The 18,773-nt window shown below is 43.7% G+C and overlaps 1 protein-coding gene across 1 annotated transcript in view; it reads left to right on the forward strand.

Annotated features, from left to right (window-relative positions):
- LOC146856835 (uncharacterized) overlaps positions 1-18,773 on the forward strand; it is a 499,318-nt gene that overhangs the window by 140,967 nt on the left and 339,578 nt on the right. Inside the window, exon 5 of the mRNA XM_085647270.1 lies at positions 18,478-18,549. Coding sequence (XP_085503396.1) covers positions 18,478-18,549 — 72 coding nt within the window. The remainder of the gene's footprint in view (positions 1-18,477; positions 18,550-18,773) is intronic.

Genomic DNA, 18,773 nt, shown 5'->3' on the forward strand with positions numbered 1-18,773 from the left:
ACTTTTTCTTTAGAACAGTGCCATGCACAAAGTCTTTGAGTTTGCCAACTTTGCCGGAATATACATCTGGAAAGATTTACACAAAAATGTTTGTTCCACCTCGTCCAATAACAATACTTGGTCAATCGATGAGGATTCAATACAATGTCAAGGGCTTTCTAAGTTTAAAAGAATTTATTAAGCAAAGGAAAATGAGAATGCAATACAGAATATCAGGTATGGAGGGGAGAGGGGAGGGAGGGGAAGGAAGGGGATTGCAGAATACAACATGTCAGAGAGGGTTTACAACGAATTAAAATTTGTGAAAGAGAGACTACAACAAAATAATAATATTCATGGGCAAGCTAAAAGAAGCAAAGAGATTGCATCAATCATGACTAAACATCTAAGTGCAAAAAAAGAGTAAAGACAAAACAGTATAGTTGAAAAGTTATGGACACTAGAAGGGCATCATGGGGGTTTAGGAACTTCTTGTTGAGCAGGCGATGGACGAGAGGAATGAGAAACACAATTATCTAAATATAACGTAATGGGGTGCCATAAGTCTGCACGTTTGGTTGCTGAGTGAACAGAAGAAACAAAAGCATTGTCAAGTCTATGATTGTGACAGACATTGTACCACCACGCTTTGAAGGAAATATTGGTCGCATTTTTCCAATTAACCGTGATCTGCTGAAAAGCAATGGCAAATAGCAAATCAACAATACGAACATGCATATCTACGTTGTCCCAACTAGGGGATAAACTACCCAAGAAAAGTTGAGTGAGAGAAAAGGGAATACAAGTGTGGAAGATAACATTGACTTGAGCCCATACCTGTAGCCAAAAATCATGCACATGTTTACAAAGAAATAGCATATGAGGTAGTGTAGCATTAGGAGAGCCACACGACCAGCAATTGTCTGAGGTACTGGGGAATCGCTTGTGTAGTGTGGAAGGAGTGTAAAGTAGTCTGTTATAAATAAAAAATAAAGATTGTGTCAAGGAAGCTGCTCTAGAAGTTTTACGGATTTTTGTCCAAATTTTATCCCATAAAGATACCGGCCAGGTTATTCCAAGATCCAATTCCCACTGAGATTCAACCTTGGATTTGGGTCTGGGGAGCTTGTGTGTATGAAGGTGCTTATAAATAGAGGATGCTTTGGGAGTAGTACGCAAGATAGAGTGAAGTTGAGAAATGGGGGTGGACGAAGCAGGAGAGGGAGGAGAAACCGAGAGCCGCTTATAAACCTCCAAAACCGCAGTCTTGAGTAGAAGATACTTAGAGAGAAAGGATAAAGGCAAATCAAAGGAAGAACGAAGATCAGGAAAAGAGAGGAAGGTAGAACCAGAGAAGAGCTGCGAGATCCAAATCAATCCTCGGCTTCTCCAAGATTTCCAATAAAAGGGCTTGCAACCAATTAAGAGAAATTTATTATGCCAAATGGTAGAAGAAAGGAAATCAGTGACAGTTGTAGGGGGACCGGGTGTAGCAGACAGTAAAAGCTTAAGGGTGTATTTATGAATAGAAGTAGGGAGCAATGAGGGTTTGCGGGAAAAAGCAAGATATTCTGCGAAAGAAAACGGAGAAAGGAGAGCGCGTTCAACCTTAGTCCATAGAGGACAAGGAGAAGCGGGATCTTGCAACCAGAGGGAAGCTTGGCGTAACAAAAAGGCCTTCTGATAAGCAGGGAAGTCAGGGAAATTGACACCACCCTCAGAGGCGGGACGGATTAGTCTGGCAAGAGACATTCTGGGTTTTTTAGAATTCCATAAAAATGAAGATAACGTTGAGTTGACCTTTTTAAAGAATTTCAGTGGGATGGGTACAGGAATATTAGAAAGTGTATAAAGGATGATAGGGGAGAGCATCATTTTAATAGTGTCAAGACGACCCCACCAGGACAGGTATAAGGGATGCCACCTTACAGTGAGGTCAGCAATCTTTTGTGCGCATTTGGACATACATAAAGAGACAGTGTCCGAAACAGAGGGGGTGATATATAAACCCAGGTATTTGATATGGGAAGGACACCAAGTGAACTGAGAGTCGCTGAAGTCCTGTTTGAAAGTAAATTTGGTTAGGGGAAGGATCTCACATTTGTCATGGTTAAGTTTATACCCAGAAATAGAGGAGTAATTTCGGACTTCGTTCAGAAAAGCCGGAATAGATTCTGCAGGGTTAGAGAGAAAAAGTAAAATATCATCCGCATAAGCAGCAAGTTTAATGTGAGAATCTGCAATCTGAAAACCACGAATAGCAGGGTTTTGACGCAATTTGGACAGGAACGGCTCTAAAGCAAGGTTGAAAAGAAAGGGGGACAAAGGGCAACCCTGGCGAACGCCTCGACCTAAATCAAAATAAGAGGAGATTTGACCATTCGCAAAGACAGCAGCTCTGGGGTGAGAATATAATAGGGAAACTAAGGAAATAAATCTAGGGCCAAAACCAAACCAGGTAAGGGTGTGAAAGAGATAGCGCCATTCGACCCGATCGAACGCCTTTTCGGCGTCAAGGGCAATCGCTGCCAGTGAGTGTTGACAACGGGAGGACTTTGACAGGATATTGAATAAAAGTCTGGTGTTGTCTGTAATATGTCGGCCCTTGACAAACCCAGATTGTTCTTCGCCTAGAAGATCGGGGAGAAGGTGATCTAATCGGATCGCTAGCGCTTTTGCGAAGAGTTTGTAGTCAATATTGACTAAGGATATGGGCCTGTAGTTTTTGCAATATTTTACATCTTTCCCAGGCTTAGGTATTAGGCAAATGTGGGCATCCGAAAAGGTCCCCGAAGAGGCGCCGCGATCAACAAAAGTGTGAAGAAGGGAATGAAGCCGTGGAATCAATAACTTAGAGAAATGGAGGTAAAATTCGACGGTAAAACCGTCAGGGCCAGGAGCTTTATTGGGTTTGAGATGTTGCAGTGCAGTGAACAATTCCTTTTGTGTGACATCAGACTCTAAGGAGGAAAGATCAGGGGGAAAATTAGGTGGTGTGTGAATGGTGGAGAAAAAATTAGCAAGGGAGCTGGGAGAGGATTGAGTTTCAGATGTATATAAAGACTTATAAAAGCGTGAGAATGCAGCGAGAATATCTGCATCCGTGTGTTTCAAGGTGTCATCAGGGTCATAAACAGATTCAATATTTAACTTATTATGTTTGATCTTCAAATAATTAGCTAGGAGCTTCCCTGCTTTATTCCTTCCCCCATAGAATTTAGCAGAAGACTTCAGCAAGTACAGAGAGGCGTCCTCCGTGGACTTCTCATTGAATTTCATTTTGGCAGCAACAAGGGCATTCAAGCTGTCGGCAGAGTGAGATGTAAAGTAGGCATGTTCCAATTTCTTGATGTAAGAAAGGAGCTTTTTGGTGAAGCTACGCGCAGTCTTGCGTTTATCTGCCACATAACGAATAATAAAGTCACGTGCAGCTGCTTTAAAAGCATCCCAGATAATGTGATCAGGGAGGGCATCGTCTGTATTAATCAAAAAATATTCGTCAAAAAAGGAGGTAAAAGAGGTTGTAAACTTGGGATCGGCGAGGAGGGAGTTATTAAATCGCCATCTTCTGGGGGCATCAATTTTAGGAAGTATGTCAACACTAGTAAGAACAGGGGCATGATCGGAAAGTAGTATTGGGCCTATCTCAGAGTGTAGAAGTGATTGAGCGAGGCTGTGTGAGACAAAGATGTAATCAAGTCGTGACTGGGAATGGTGACAGGGAGAGTAAAAAGTGAACTCCCGTAACTTTGGATTACAAAGGCGCCAGGAGTCTACTAACTTATGCTGTGAAATAGCAAGGTTAAACAACTTGTGAGGTCTATTAGGAATGTGGGGGGTCGTGGACGCCCTATCGACAAAGGGGTCTAGAGGTTGATTACAATCCCATGCCAAAATAAAATTATGGTCCACAAATTTTGTTAAAAGTGGAGAGAAATCAGTCCAAAAAGAAGGTTCACCCGTTGTTGGGCCGTATACATTGAGCAGAGAAATTGGAACACCTCTGAGTGACAGCTTGGCATAAACCCATCGACCAGAGGTATCCGATTCGTGAGTAAGGATCTGAAAGGGGAGAGACTTGCGACATAGGATTGCCACACCATTTCGTTTGCCGTCACCCTGTGAATAGAATAGTTCACCCACCCATCCACGTTTAAGCTTAGCAGATTCTACATCAGTTAAATGCGTTTCCTGGATAAATGCAATATCAACATTCAATTTGGTTAGATGTGATAAAATCCGTTGACGCTTAATCGGAGAGTTGATACCCTTCACATTCCATGACAATATATTCAATGACATAACAGTTGCTTAATTTCAAAAAAGATGAAAACCAGAACCAATGAAAGAAAAACCCATGAAAAGGAGAAGAGACAAAAAGAAAGAAGAAAAATCAATAAAGACATGCTGAGATAAAGGCTCAAGAATAGAAAATCGACAATGTGAGCAATAGCAAGGAGGAAAGAATGAAAGGCAACAGTGTCAAATTTAGCCAATGAATCTGAAGGTAAACGAGGAATAAGCATAGTCAAAAGAAACAAAACAAGAACCAGCTCGACAGAAGCAGAATGGAGAATACTTACAAGGGGTAACTTAGGGAGGATACAATCAGGAAAAGAGACAAGCAAGGACGGACGTGAAGACGGGGAAGGGAGGTAGGGCCAACTGGAGAAGGCAGGCACTCGGGGTCAGTGAGACGTCCAACCGGAGGAACAGGCGGAACGCAGAACATTGATCTGTGAAGGAGGAATGGTAATAAGGTTAGACAACAACAGGAGACAAAGTCATGGGACAGGTGATGATTGGAATATAAAAAGGAACCACAACATGAATAACAAACATTTCAATGAAAAGTAAGACCCAACAAGAGAAACATGCAAATTATAAGATCCATTAAATGAGAAAAACCAGCGAACATAAGAGCGAGGACATCATAATACAACTTCGGCAATAAGTCATGTTGGGAGAGAAGAAGAAGGTCCAGAAAACTCCATGTCAGCATGGCCGCAGGAATTCAGGAAGCTTCGAAGGCGCGCAGGCTCCTCATAGGTCGTAGTCTTATTGTTGTAGGTGACTTTGAACAAACAAGGATGGAAGAGACCGTATCTGGCACCAATGGAGCGGAGGTCCGGTCTCATGTCCAAGAAGGCCTTACGACGATTCGCAGTGGCTCTGGCATAATCCTGCGCAAAGAACAAAGTGGAGCCCGACCATGCAAGACGAGGAGAAGCTCTGGCAGCTGAAAGGACTTTCAGCAGATCTGTGTATTCCAAAAAATACATTATTACCCCTCTGGGCTTTACTGATGAGGCTGAAGAGGAGTTAGCTCGACCAAGTCTGTGGGCGCGTTGGATGTTTAGAGAAGTATCCTCGGGCAAGTGTAAAATCTTGGGGAGAAAAGACTTGAAGAAATTGACAGGATCGTTCCCCTCACAGCCCTCCACCAGGCCGTAAAGGCGGAGATTATTGCGTCTGTTGCGATTTTCCAAGTCCTCCACCTGCTTCTGGAGATACGAAATCTGCGTATGCATGTGGGTGACCTTGGCCGCAGAATCCTGAAGAGACGAGACATCACGCTCTACCAATGACACTCTTTCATCCATTGAGGCCCAGTTGTCAGTAAGGACTTGCAACTTTGCGTTGGTTTCTTCCATAAACGGGCGCAAGGCCCGTATCTCTTCAAGGATTAATTCCATCGAAATGACCGAGGAGGACTTGGGAGGCGAAGGCGGATCTTTTTTCAATCTCTTCGGCGTCGTCTTCGTTGAAGATTGTGAGGAGGATTCCATGTTCGACGACACTTCACCAAAAGGGAGAGACTGAGAGGCTTCTAAATGGGCTAATTCCGTAAAAAGCTTGGAATTTTTAATGTAGTTGCGCTTGCAGACTTTGCCAGAACAGTCAGCCATCGACACGTCTGTAAAATGCAGGAACACCAAGAGCACACGTGCAAGCTGGGAGCAAAGCAAGTAATATTAGCCAGGAGAAACGAATTGGGGACCTAAAATGGCTGCCTGATATGAGGTAAATAAAGGAAGTCCATTAGGGTCATAAAAGAGTCATTATAATAAATAAAAAGTCACCTGTATGAGCTGGTGCATAACAATTATGCCGCTGGGGGTGCTAGAAGCATTATAATGGTACCATAACAGCTGGGGGCCATTGCGCGATGAAACGCGCTGCTGAGGAGAGTTCGAGCACGGCGAAAACAAAATGGCGGCCGCGGCCGAATCCGAGCCGCGACCGAGATAAAAATGAGCAGCCAGACTCCTGCAAGGCCGTCTCGATGGCGAAAAGGCACTCAGGGCATGCCTGACAGCATCCCACGACGGGATCCTCCTTTTGAAACTCCTGGAAGGAGCGCAAACCGCCTGCACACTCCGATGCGGGCGGAGCTCCTAACTCGGCGCCGCCATCCTCGTCGGGCGCCTAGCCACGCCCCCGTCAAGGGCTTTCTGATCAACCCACCCGAGGACTGAGGGCCCTACTTCCTAAACATACAATGTGCTTCCTGTTCAGCTACTTTGAATTCAAAGCTAAGTTTCTCATATAACAACATGGGTATTTTCTCCTCTGTGAAAGTGACAGGATGGATGTCTGACTCAATCAACTGACTCCCAAGAATCGGTACAAACGTTTCCTCACACACTTTTTTATTGACTATGGTGCAGGGTGACCCGGAGTCAGCAACTATGGTTATGTCAACCCCTTCTATTACCATGTTATGTTGCACGTGGGTTTAGATTTAGAATGCCCATTAAGATTGAGACTAGGAGCCTTAATACATAAAACACCTTCCGATTCCAGGTTACTCTCATCAGACTACTTCGTGATTTACAAGAAAAGAGCCTCACACTCTGATGCTTCGTGCTCTTCCTTCTGTACACCTTAGCAAAATGGCCTAGTAATCCACAATCAAGGCATTTAACTTGCAGGGCGGGAAACCCCTTATCTTTGGCTAGGTGATCCTTACTACCGTACCTGTAACAGCTCCAATTCTTATCACAGAAGCATTCTTTCGTCTTTCTCTTGGTCACCTCGCATTCTTTGCCCTTGCTCATGCGAGCATTTGAAATCTTGCACACAGAAACACCATCTTTCTCTTGAGATTCTGAACCCGCTAAAGAACTAACAGCTGCTCTAGCATACCTCTTTGAAAATTCACTTTTTTTGCTAAAATAATGATATTCTTCAAGGGAGCATCATCATTTACCCAAAGTCTTTCTTGCAAACTCGGGTCATTAGTGTGCATGATGATCTCATAACAGACCAACTCATCACGTATCACACCAAATCTGCAAGATATGGCTAACTTTTTGAGTGCTGACACGTTGTCATCAATTGGTTCTGTTTTCCTTGCTTTTGTTGGAAAAAATGGAACCTATCTATTGCCGCGCATACTGTAGGTTGACAATAATGATCAAGATCCTCAAGAGCATTAAAAAATACATTTTGTTTACTACCTGTTCTTGTTTTCTTTTCCACCTGATTAAATACTCTCAACCCTTCAGGGCCCAACCTGTGTAACAGGATTTTCTTCTTCCTTGCTGCCGAAAATTCTTCTGCGCCCTCATCTTCAATGGCCGAGATATAATCTAAAGAGTACTCCTTTCACTTTGGCCCTTTCATAGAAGGTTCACCAGGAGTATGAAGGAATGGCAAGGGTGGATTAAGCGAAAAGGCTTGCACACACATTGTATCGAGTTCAAGTCAACAGTAAACTACAACAAAAAGCCAAAATTAACCAATGTAGCGTGTGTTTAGTACAATATTTTTCCAATTTAGAATTAACAAACTGGAAATGTGAGTGTGCCACAGAGAAGTCCTTGTCCAAAAGTTGAGAACAAGCATTGGCATAGCCAATAGGTCTCTCCTTTGGGACCTTATAAGTGTTTAGCCGTGCAACAATTGATGTTGTTGCACCAAGGATATTGTGCTGGGTAACTAAACACTTATAAGGCCCCAAAGGCGAGACCTATTGGCTATGCCAATGCTTGCCTTACTGGAAGCCAGTGCACTTTCCTGAAACATGGCCAAATTTCTAGCATCTTGAAAGGAGTTGAGAGGGCTGTGTTTTGGATATATTGCAACTTGTTAAATTTGTGTGTGGACATGCCAAGAAAAACGGTTTTCCCATAATCCCTTCAAGATTGGATAAATTTATTTGTTACATATGTTCATTGTTGTTATGCTCAGTGTTGTCACGAGCGTCTTCTAAGCGCTCGTGACTATATTACTGTGGAGTGTTTAATTTTGGAATGGACTGTTGGTTCGGGGATTTACGTTGTGGGGGTTCGGGACTTAACTGGAGAGCCTGGAACTGAGAAGAGGGAATAAACTTTACTCCTCGACATTACTCTAAGTTTACGATGTATTATTACTGAAGCGTTCCAGATTTGCTTATCTTACAGTATTCATTGTGAGAATCCTTGTGTTAAGTTCAGAAATTGCTGCAGAGAATTCACAGATGGAAAAAGCATGAATTGGGACTCATGGGCATCTGATGTTAAATCCAAGTCAATAGCCCCTATATTCAGAACTTTGAAAACTGGGCTGGAGGCTTCACCAAGGCTCGAAGCTTTGTTCTCTTGAGCTGATAATATTGATCCTATCAAATCCCATCACTGGGATTTCGGTTTTTGCCGGGTTCAACTTTAAAAAGGTAGATTTCCAAGTTTAACACCCAGTTCCCCGTTCACAGCCTGGTGCAGCTCTCAGACTGCAATCATAATGGCCCTCTTAACTCAGGGCCCAGCATCATCATAGCCTCCTTTGCAGACAAGATTGTTTTTCTGCAGGAGGGGCACCTTCCTGCACAAAAACAATCCTGAGAGGAGCCAAAGCCCACCCTGTATATTTGAATAAGTAAAGAATTTGCAACAGTACGCCTTACAGACTCCTGTGTTGTTAAACCAAACATAAACAAATGAATAGTAGTATGCAAGCTACAGGTCGGTTTAGATGGCTTTCACCAGCTCAACAGATTACTCCCTGATCCCCTTCCATGGTCTAGGTTCTTAGCGCTACCCTGTCTTTGTTGAGCTGGCTATTGATGCGTTTGTGTGTGTGTCCTAATGTACACACTTAAAAATGATTACAAACTTGGGATTTCATTTTCCCTATGGAATTACTATAACACTGTCTTATCTAGAATTTACAGTATCTCGCTATTAAGTTTCTAAGTGAAATTTCTGTGTAACCACGTCTTGGGAGCTCTGTTTTTAGGATCCTGTGTCGGCAAGGAATGCATCCATAGTTGCTACCAGTTCTCTGCTCTGCACTGGTCTAGGTTTGGGGTTTTGAAAATCAGGTCAACCTACCACACCCACATGCAGCTGTCACTCAGCCTCCACAAAAATAAAAACCTCAGCCATCCTTGGACTATAAAGTATCACTGGGTCAACGATTTGACTTTCTTCTAACACCGGATCTGAAAAGTCAGCCCTCACCAAAAGATTCAGTTGCAAGTTTGGGTTCACATCCGCAAGATTTTGAAACCCTAAAAAAATCTGTTTGCATTTATTAGGTTTTCTTGTGTGCCTTACGGCATACTCACCTATCCACCAACATGGTTTCTCGATTTGGAGAGTCACGGTCGAACCATGTAGTGGAGTTTGTTTGTTTCCGGCAAGTGCGACCTGCTTTTATCTTTTTATTCAAGGTAATCTTTATTTCGGTCATAGACCATAAAAGATAATCAATCCTTACAAACATACATATTTAAAAATAAATAAATATTACAATTGATAAAAAGTATGTACAATAAAGATTACATTAGTTCATAAGCAATTCTTTAGAACAATAAAACAGTAAAAGGTTAAAATAGTCGTAAAAACAGTGACACATAAAATCAGTAACTGTTTAAATAAACCTAAGAATTAGAAAAAAGAAGGGAACATCTCCTTCGCCACACGGCATGCCAATAGCGTGATACCGAGAAGACTATGGGTAATGACGTATCAGTCTTCAAGATTCTGTAGGCAACCTTACATTGTGTAGTCCCCAAATTCCTACAGAGTTGGAGGAGCCAACGTTTTCTGATTAATTTATATGTGGGACAGAAAAAAAGAACATGTAAATCAGTTTCGCTTGTAGCTCCCAAGTTGGGCAATCAGAAGGGTTATCTATCGACCACTTTCCCGAGAAAGCTCTCAAGGGCAGTGTACCATATCTGAATTGCATGTACAGCTTTCTAGAAACACTTGGCTCAATCAAATCTAAAACGGGTTCTATTTTAAACTCCTCCTTGATTTAAAAAAAATCCGTAGTCAGTGGGCCTAATTTGTTATTGGTTAGCATCATATTTTTGCTATTTGACCAAAATGCATTAACCAACTCAGCTCTAGAAAATTTAAGGGCAATTATCTCGGGATGGTGCCATAGAGCAGAAATTCCCAATCTAGTAAGTTCCTTCTTAATGTATACTAACCACGGTATATGGGCTAAACCAGAAAGGGTCATTAGTGACTTAAGATCGTTTTTATAAATGCTTACGGGCAGCACTGTTTATGTGCTAAAAATGTTTTAATCTGCTCTCAGGCTCAGGTCTAGTTGCGACTAATCATCGTGTTTTCAGCGTACCATCTATGGCACCACGCACTTTGTATCTTTTTGCTCACCTGCTGTATTATTAATGTATTTTGCAGATGTGATTAATTGTGTTAATTAGAGCGATCTTTCCACTTGGTTTTGTATGCCTGACTATGAGGCCATTGCACCCTGACTTAATTTTTAACTAAGGTTATTGTTTAATATGGTATGTGCATGAGAGGACCATTTTATCATATTTTGTTGTGTGCTTTTATAGTTTTACTGTCTGAAACCGAATAAAGATCATTTATGATTTTGAACCATAGCACTGTAGTGCTGCACGAATAGTTGCTGATCTGTGTGTAAACCCTTGGCTGTTGTTCGCCCTTTTGTCGCCTCTAACGTAGCACTGTGCGCTAAGCACTTACATCATTACATGGCACTGTGAGCATAATTGTTGCGAATTGTACGTTGCTGACATTGATATAGTATGCTTCCTGATATTTGCATTGCCCCATCTGTGTTAAACGTTATGTACTGTGTGCATTATGACATGTTTGTTATGTCTCTGTTTTGTCTTATCAATAAAAAATTTACACAAAAAAAAAAAGATCATTTATGATTTGATAGTCTAGCCTTCAATATAAAGCCTAGGTGAGGGGGCTGAAAGACCTGTCCTGCCACTTCATAGCCAAGATTGAAGTTTCTCAATTGTCTGGTTGGTGTGTATACATTCCACTCACCTGGGGTATGGCCCCTATCCCATATACATGCAATCACAAAAGGAGAATGCAGACACCAAGATTCCACATAATGCCACTACATGTAGTGTGTCCTCCTTCCCTATTTGTGGTAGATATAAGGCCGTTGTTAGAAGGGAGTAAAAACACCCCAAGACATATGACAAGGCGCCCGCTCTACTTATGGGTCGCTTTTGAGTCTGATCTAAGATTTAGTGGTTTTTTGCGGGAATTTTTGTTATGGTTAAAGTTAACGGGCTCTTCAGGGGCAGGTTATAGTAGGCTCCCCTGAAATGGTCATTTTAGTGAGGCCCGTCTTCACTTAAGCAAACATGCTGAACTATCACAAAATTGATTATACATGTTTTTTTTTTAATTCACGCAACATTCATCAAGTGGTTGCAGAATGCACTGGGTGCCAGGCAGTCCAATTAGCTGCCTGCCACTTTAGTTTCATTAGATGTTGGCTTCTCTGAGATCCAACTCCGTAATGGGTGGCCATTTTAAATGAAATGTATTTTACAGAGTATGGTGGTGCAGCAAATGGGTGGGACAGTGCCTTAAAAAAACGCAAGCATTAGAAATGCTATAGGTTTCGCATTTGCTTGAGTTAGAGAAATTGGAGTTGTAAATGGCAATGTCTTTTACCCATCTGTTATGGAGTGTATGTATGTGGTGTGTAGTGGAATTATGTGGGTTGGATTGGAATTGTTAGATGTGGAATTATGAGGCGTGGAATTGTGTGGTGTGGAATTAATTTGTGCAGTATAATTATGTGGTATAGTGTGCAGTGGAAATATTTGGATAATAAATATGTTTTATTGAGTGTATTGGAATTATATGGAGTGGGATTGTGTGTTATGGAGTGTCATTATGTGGAATGGTATATTGTGCTGTGGTGTGATATGTAGTGGAGTTTGTTTGGTGTGCTGTTGAAGTTTGTGGCATGATGTGAAATTGTGTGGTGTGGATTGATTGTATGTGGTGCGTGTGTAATTGTGTTGTTGAGATGAAATATGTGGTTTGGTGTCAAATTATGTGGTGAGTGGTGAACAGAGGGAGGGATCACATGAACAGGATACAAATCAGGGACTCAGTGGAAAGTAGATGTGATTTAAGAAAAAGGTTTTTTTCATGTTAAAGAAATACACTTCTTTGGCTTTTTAAAAGAGTATGCTATACTTTACATGGTCTTATTACATCATTTACATGGCAGACCTTTTCATGGCTTGGCTCTGTGCATCTGCATTTGTAAAACCCGCGCTTGACACAAACGAACGAAAGTTCAACATTCGTTTAATTATGTGGCACAGAATGAGCCAGTGTCTCGAGGCAAACAGTGAAGGGGAGGCAGCCATGTGAGCGACAATTAGGAGAAGGCTGGAGTGATGGGAAGAGGAGCGAGAGAGACGGAGAAGGGCAAGGCAAATAAACGTATTTTATTTGTTTTTGTTACAAATGTATGCTTGATTTAGGAAGTTGAGCGCCAGCGGCTGGCGAATAAGGGAAGTCTAACGCACAAGGGTTCGAATGCAGGCATTATGTACTCAGCTCTGGTGCTACTCATACTTTTAGTAAATCCGCAGTGCGAAAGTAAAACATAAAAAGAATTAACACGAAGCGTGGCACTCGTCCGTGAAGCGGGAGCGCTGCACCAAAAGAAAGTGTTTTTTACACAGGCTATTAGTTGGAAAATGCACCTTCACGGATGGGTGCCACTGAAGCTGCATTATCCAAACAAATAGCCTGTGTAAACAAACTTTCTTTCGTTGCACTGCGCCAAAAGAAAGCCTGTGTTCGGGTCAGCTGTGATTAACCCGAACACACGTACCAGATTATCGGCTGTATTTTACTGTAGCCTCTCTGCTCACTCATAGGGTGTTCTTTAAACTCAGTGCAACACGCCTTCCTCATCACAATAACTTTCTACTGCGGCATATTCCAAGTTAGTTCTTGGGGTGGCTCAGTTTCTGCCACATGACTAATGGCATTTCATGCGGGACATTCCTTTTTACAGCTCGAATTTACCGATATTATATAAACAACTTAATCAACGCAGAGGGCAGAGAGAACCACACTGACTAGATCGAGCAATATGGTGAAGTTGAGGCTTTATCGCCTAAGCTGCCGACGTAGGAACTGGGGATCCAGCTTCGAGTCCCGTCGTCTGCTCACCAGCTTGTGATTCTGGGTAAATCCCGTAATCGCTCTATGCCTATGAATACATTTGGTGTTTGTGTTAAAAGCCCTTGGGCCGACTTTGTATTATGAAGCAAGCGCTCGCCATACACGCAGGCATCCGCTGTTTATTTTTGCATCACGCTTTCACTTTAAAGTGAAAGCGAGATGCAAAAATAAACACGCGGCACCCTGTCTGCTTTTTTGTCCGGCCCAATCAAAGAGCCAGACTGGCATGTGCAAGGAAGCGTGACGAAAGCTTATTCCCAATGGCGGTGCACCGTTTAACATAAATGGTGACGTGAGCCAATGGGAATAAGGGGCGGGACTTCAAGCCCTTTTCAGAAATTACTCATATGCATTAAATCTCGCCGAGCGAGTTGCGCATGTGCTCAGCAACGCTAGGCGAGACCTAAAAAACGATGTTACCTTAAGCCACACGCATTGTGTGCGTGTCACCATGGAGGTAACAACTCTAAGTATGACAAAAAGAGTCTTTAATTATTAATGTGAAATAAGGATTTATGAATAAAAGCAAGAAAACAATGCCTGTTGGGGGAAAAGACAACCTATAAAGTACGGGATTGTCCCAGAAAGTTCTGGAAAATATGTAAACCATAGCTCACACGTTATGGACTCTCACTCTCTGATTCACAATGATCTCCTACGGCGGTGGGTGTACGGGTGGAGGGAAAGGAAGGGGCCCACAATGATGTGCTGGTGTATGATACAGTTATTTGATTGTCCGCCACTGCTATTTGAATATGATACAGATGTCAAATTGAATATGCCAATACGAATTGCTGCTGAACTATGTTTTTGTACTGCAATTAAGAAAATGCCAATAAATATATTTAAAAAAAACAAAAACAATGCCCGCCTGGTCTGCGCGTCACGACCTATACCTCAAGGACTTCAGGCATCTAATTTATCCAGTGAATGCCCGGTGTGCGTATCACCGAAGGTATACATTCCAAATGGCTGCTACACTGGATGCACAATGACGTGCTCCAGCATCCAAAGTTGAGGTAACAGAAATCCCAGATATGAGGCTAATTCGAAGAATGAAGCAAAACCAAAGGAAATGATGGACGGAGTGTTGAACATTGCAAGCACTCACCCCCAGTCAACTGATCTGGGTTTAATCCATCACCGTTCTTTAGCCCACTCTGCCACCCCAGTTCAGACATGGCCATATGCAAATCAGTCTGACCCTGTGCCTCATGGGAACAGTCCAGCCCGAACTGCCAAGCCATGTCTTCCCTGGACCTTCCAGCGTGATGCGGAGCAATGTGAGGAGCAAACGCCAAGGACAGGCAGTACGTATGTAGGCCTGGAGCAGACATTGAGGTCAGCCAGTAAGAAGCGTTATGTATGCAGGCTAGCAGACAGATTGACGTCAGTATTTGAGTGGCGCGCATGCCGTGGCGAGCGTATTACAGTGCTCATGCACTGCAGCGGCTTCCCAAGTCTGGCAGCTTGCACGTCGCTATGCTCTCCCCATCATCTACCGGAGTCTTCCACGGACCCCAACAGTAATGGGAACCGTAGTGCACCGGTCGCGGTACCCCACCAAAGTACAAAGCGCTGGACAGCCATATGAGCTGAAGTAGAGGCACCTCACGGAGATGGCAGTATGGCAGTAGGTTCGATGTACCTGGGTCCAGGTCCAAACGTCGGCAAATTGTAGTGAAGACTGGACTCAGCAAATGCAGGTATTAAGAAGTTTATTCCATGTACAGTAGGAGAGCACAGGTACATGACATGCACACAGGACAACTCCACCAACGGACTCTCTTTTTAAGTTCCAATCTTGAATTCAGCTGTGTGGCATCCTAGGGCAACAATGCATGTGACTCTAGGATACAAAAGTGCCTACTCTACAATTGAAATCTTGACAAACAAAAAGTGGGTGGAGCCTAATTCCCTCTCAGTACTGCTTTGTAAAGATCTTTTTCTGGTGATCACATAAGGTTGATTTATAGTTGTGCTGTTAAGCAAGACCCACAAAATATGTCAGACAGGAAAATTGTCTTTTGTTATTACTCTTAACGGTGGGCATAAACCCTGGGTGGCTGATCAAAAGCTTGATGCCTCCAACAAATGTGAAGGTAGAGATTTGTATATAAACTTTAAGGAAAATATGATGTACTTTGTCGTTTATTAGATTGTACTTATACTTTGCCAATTCACTAGGAGGATACTGTGACTCTTTAAAAAACATGCAGTAGCTAATTGATTAGACACAATAAGCCGGATGGTTGCTGTAGCTTCATTTTTAGAAACTGTACAGAAATTGTTTATATAGATTTAGCAATTTAATATTGTAGTTATTTTAGGAGTTAAGCTTTGAATAATACAAATGCATGTTTAATTTCACTATAAGCCTTTGTGCTTTTTACATTTTAATGAATTGTTTTATGACGTATGTCTTGTAAATAATATGCACTCACTTTCAGCACTAACAACCTATACTATGAGATTCAGCTCTGAGTCTGCTATGATACCTCTGGTTATAAATAATGTGCATAAGGGTATAGCATGGTGTAAATCATATATGCAGATGTGCAGAGAATAAAATGTTGATAATTGCCATTGTTGAAGGAGGGGAGGGACGGGACATCCTGACCCACCCAAGATTTCACCTGTCGCTTGCCATGACTACTCCAGCACACCACACTTTTTTTTTTTTTTTTTTTTTTGAAAAACCTTTATTGACATTGCAACCAAAGACAAGTATGGGCCTACAACCCTCGGGGCCGGCCGCTAAGCAGTTAAAGTAACAGCAAGCAAATCTTAATCACACGCAGCACCTCGGGAAGCAGATTCTCCATGCTAGTATACTCTAGTCCAGCGAACAGCCCAAAGGGGAAACCAGGATATAAAAGGTTTTCATTTTACAATAAGGGATAGAAGGATCAGGTGCCAATCAAGTTCTCAGCAGCGAAAAATGGCAGGCAGAGTAGTGAACGCCAACAATGAACAGCAATCTATCAAGTCAATGGCGCAGAAACAGGAGGTTCAGGATGTGGAGGAATGTCACGAGCCGTTTGCGCCTGCAGTCCCCTGCCCAAGGACCCAGAAGACATCACGGAAATTGATGCACAAATAAAAACAATGATTGGCAACGAAGGAAACCTACCGTACTGACCCCAGAAAAGAAAGACAAAGAAGAATAAGAGAAGAAAAAGGAGGCCATAGGAACAAAGTAAAGGACTAAAGAAGCCCCTCCCCCAACCCCCCACCCTGCACCTCTGCAGATGACTACGGCCCCCCCCCCCCCGCAGTGTGCCTGTCGCCCCAGAACCAGACCCGAAATATAGAAGAAACAGAGAAAAAGGGGAAAGAGAGGAAACCCCCCCTAACAGAGAAGGGGAGAGAGTAGTAATAAACTGGAGGAGGGCCTTCGACCATGCCCCTGGCTTCTCCCTCCCGCACAATATATTCCTCCCCAAAACAAACAGTAAACAACAAAAATTCGACCATGTCTAAGAGAAATGGGGAGCATTATTCACAGACTACACTATCAGTTATGCCGTGAGAGCACACAACCCCCAAGCCCGCCCGCCTATTAAATGACAACCTCTGAAGGATCAGCCTTATCCTTGGCCACGCTTTGCGAATCCACCAATGCATACCCAGCGACCCATTATCATGTCCAAAGTTACAAGGAAGAGGAGCGTCCAAAGAAGACCAGGAAGGGACACACACATGTAGGGAGGATGTCTCTGAACACCAACACAGTCATCGTCATGGAAGATCACCTTTCCCAGTACTGCCCCAAGGCCTGGGCCGCACACAAGGTCCAGGAAGGAGGAATCAGCCAGAGCAGGCGACCGCTGCGGGAAGATCGCCTGGGTCGCCGGAGGCCGCGCATGGGACAAAGTCACCACCTTCTGCTCAAGTCCAAAATCTCCGGAACAGGCCGACCCCACAGCCAGCCGACCACATGCTGCCACAGTGTCCGAAATTTCCAGCTGTCCCTTATTCACAGAGGCGGTCACGTTACTTTCCTCCTGTGTAGGGTGAAGCAGATCCTTGTGTACCTGGGGACAGGCAGACCGCAACTGTTCCGACGCTGACGCAATACCATCCAGCTTCCTCCCCAATACCCGGGCGCCGTGAACCAGGGTGGAATGAAGGGCTCCGAGAGCGTCGAGAAGGTCACCGTACCCCAGCACAGCCCCCTGCGCTCGCTCCGCTACGCTCCTCTGCGCCACACACTCCCAATCTTGCTGTGACCCAATGTACAGGATGATAGAGTCCATCCCATCAAGATGGCCGCAGGGCAGGGCCACCCCAGATGGGAACCGGGACTCAGGCACAAGCGCATCAAGTTCCATGTCACTGCAAACAGGGTTCCGGAGGCAGGCAAAATATGCATCCAGTGTGTGGTCACAGGTAACAGTCGTTCTCCTCCTGGGCCAGTGCCCGCGAAAACCGGGAGCAGCCCGCGCAAAGCGGGACGAGCCACAGGCCGCGTCCGATCAGTTCACCGGCAAGGGCCCAGGCAATCGCCGAAAGACCCTGGAATCGTCACCCCGGGTATGCACCCGTTACGCCACGCTCGATGGTAGGAGCGACCACAGCGAGATTCAGGCCAATATTCGCTCCGCTTCGGTATTCCGACTCCACCCGGTCACCAATGGCCGCTGTTGTTGAACTGCCGCCCGGCCATGTTGTCCACCCGAGGTCCCGGCCCCAGGGCTGCACAGGCCGCAAACTTCAAACGAACATTTCTCAGGCGGTACCGCCGCCAGAAACTTCAGGATCACACGATCGGTTGCTGCTCTCAATCACCAACACGGGCATGTAGCGCAGGCTGAGGATCACATGCAGGATATCTGTGCGGGATGTGGAGGTTCACGGAGCCGGGAGCCTACGCTGCCGTCCCGGTCGCCATCTTGGCTCCTCCCACCCAGCACACCACACTTAATAATGGCAATAAATAGCATTATACACTCTTTTCATCTGAATATACTTGCTGTCCCAATTATATATATATAAATAATCTATTATGTAACCGTTTTTTCTTTTTTCTTTTACCTAGATTGCTGCAGACATGCTGTGTGCTGATCAGAATTTTGATATAGCTCAAGTTCTCAAATTCTTTCAACTAAAGGTAATTCAAGTTTTTGGTTACAAATTTTTTTTTTCAAAATTAGCTGAATTTCATGGGCTTCACTTACACAAGGCATTTTTTTTATATTTATGCAAACAAAGAAAACTTGAGTTAATGTTAAAAAGGCCTCAACTCATCATTTGGCCACACGAAGCCTAAGCTGAACTTTATAGAGCCGACCCCCAAAATGCATGAAATTGACTTCTCTCTGCAATAGACAGAGA

The sequence above is a fragment of the Triturus cristatus genome, chromosome 3_2, assembly GCF_964204655.1.
Source record: "Triturus cristatus chromosome 3_2, aTriCri1.1, whole genome shotgun sequence".
Classification (NCBI taxonomy): domain Eukaryota; kingdom Metazoa; phylum Chordata; class Amphibia; order Caudata; family Salamandridae; genus Triturus; species Triturus cristatus.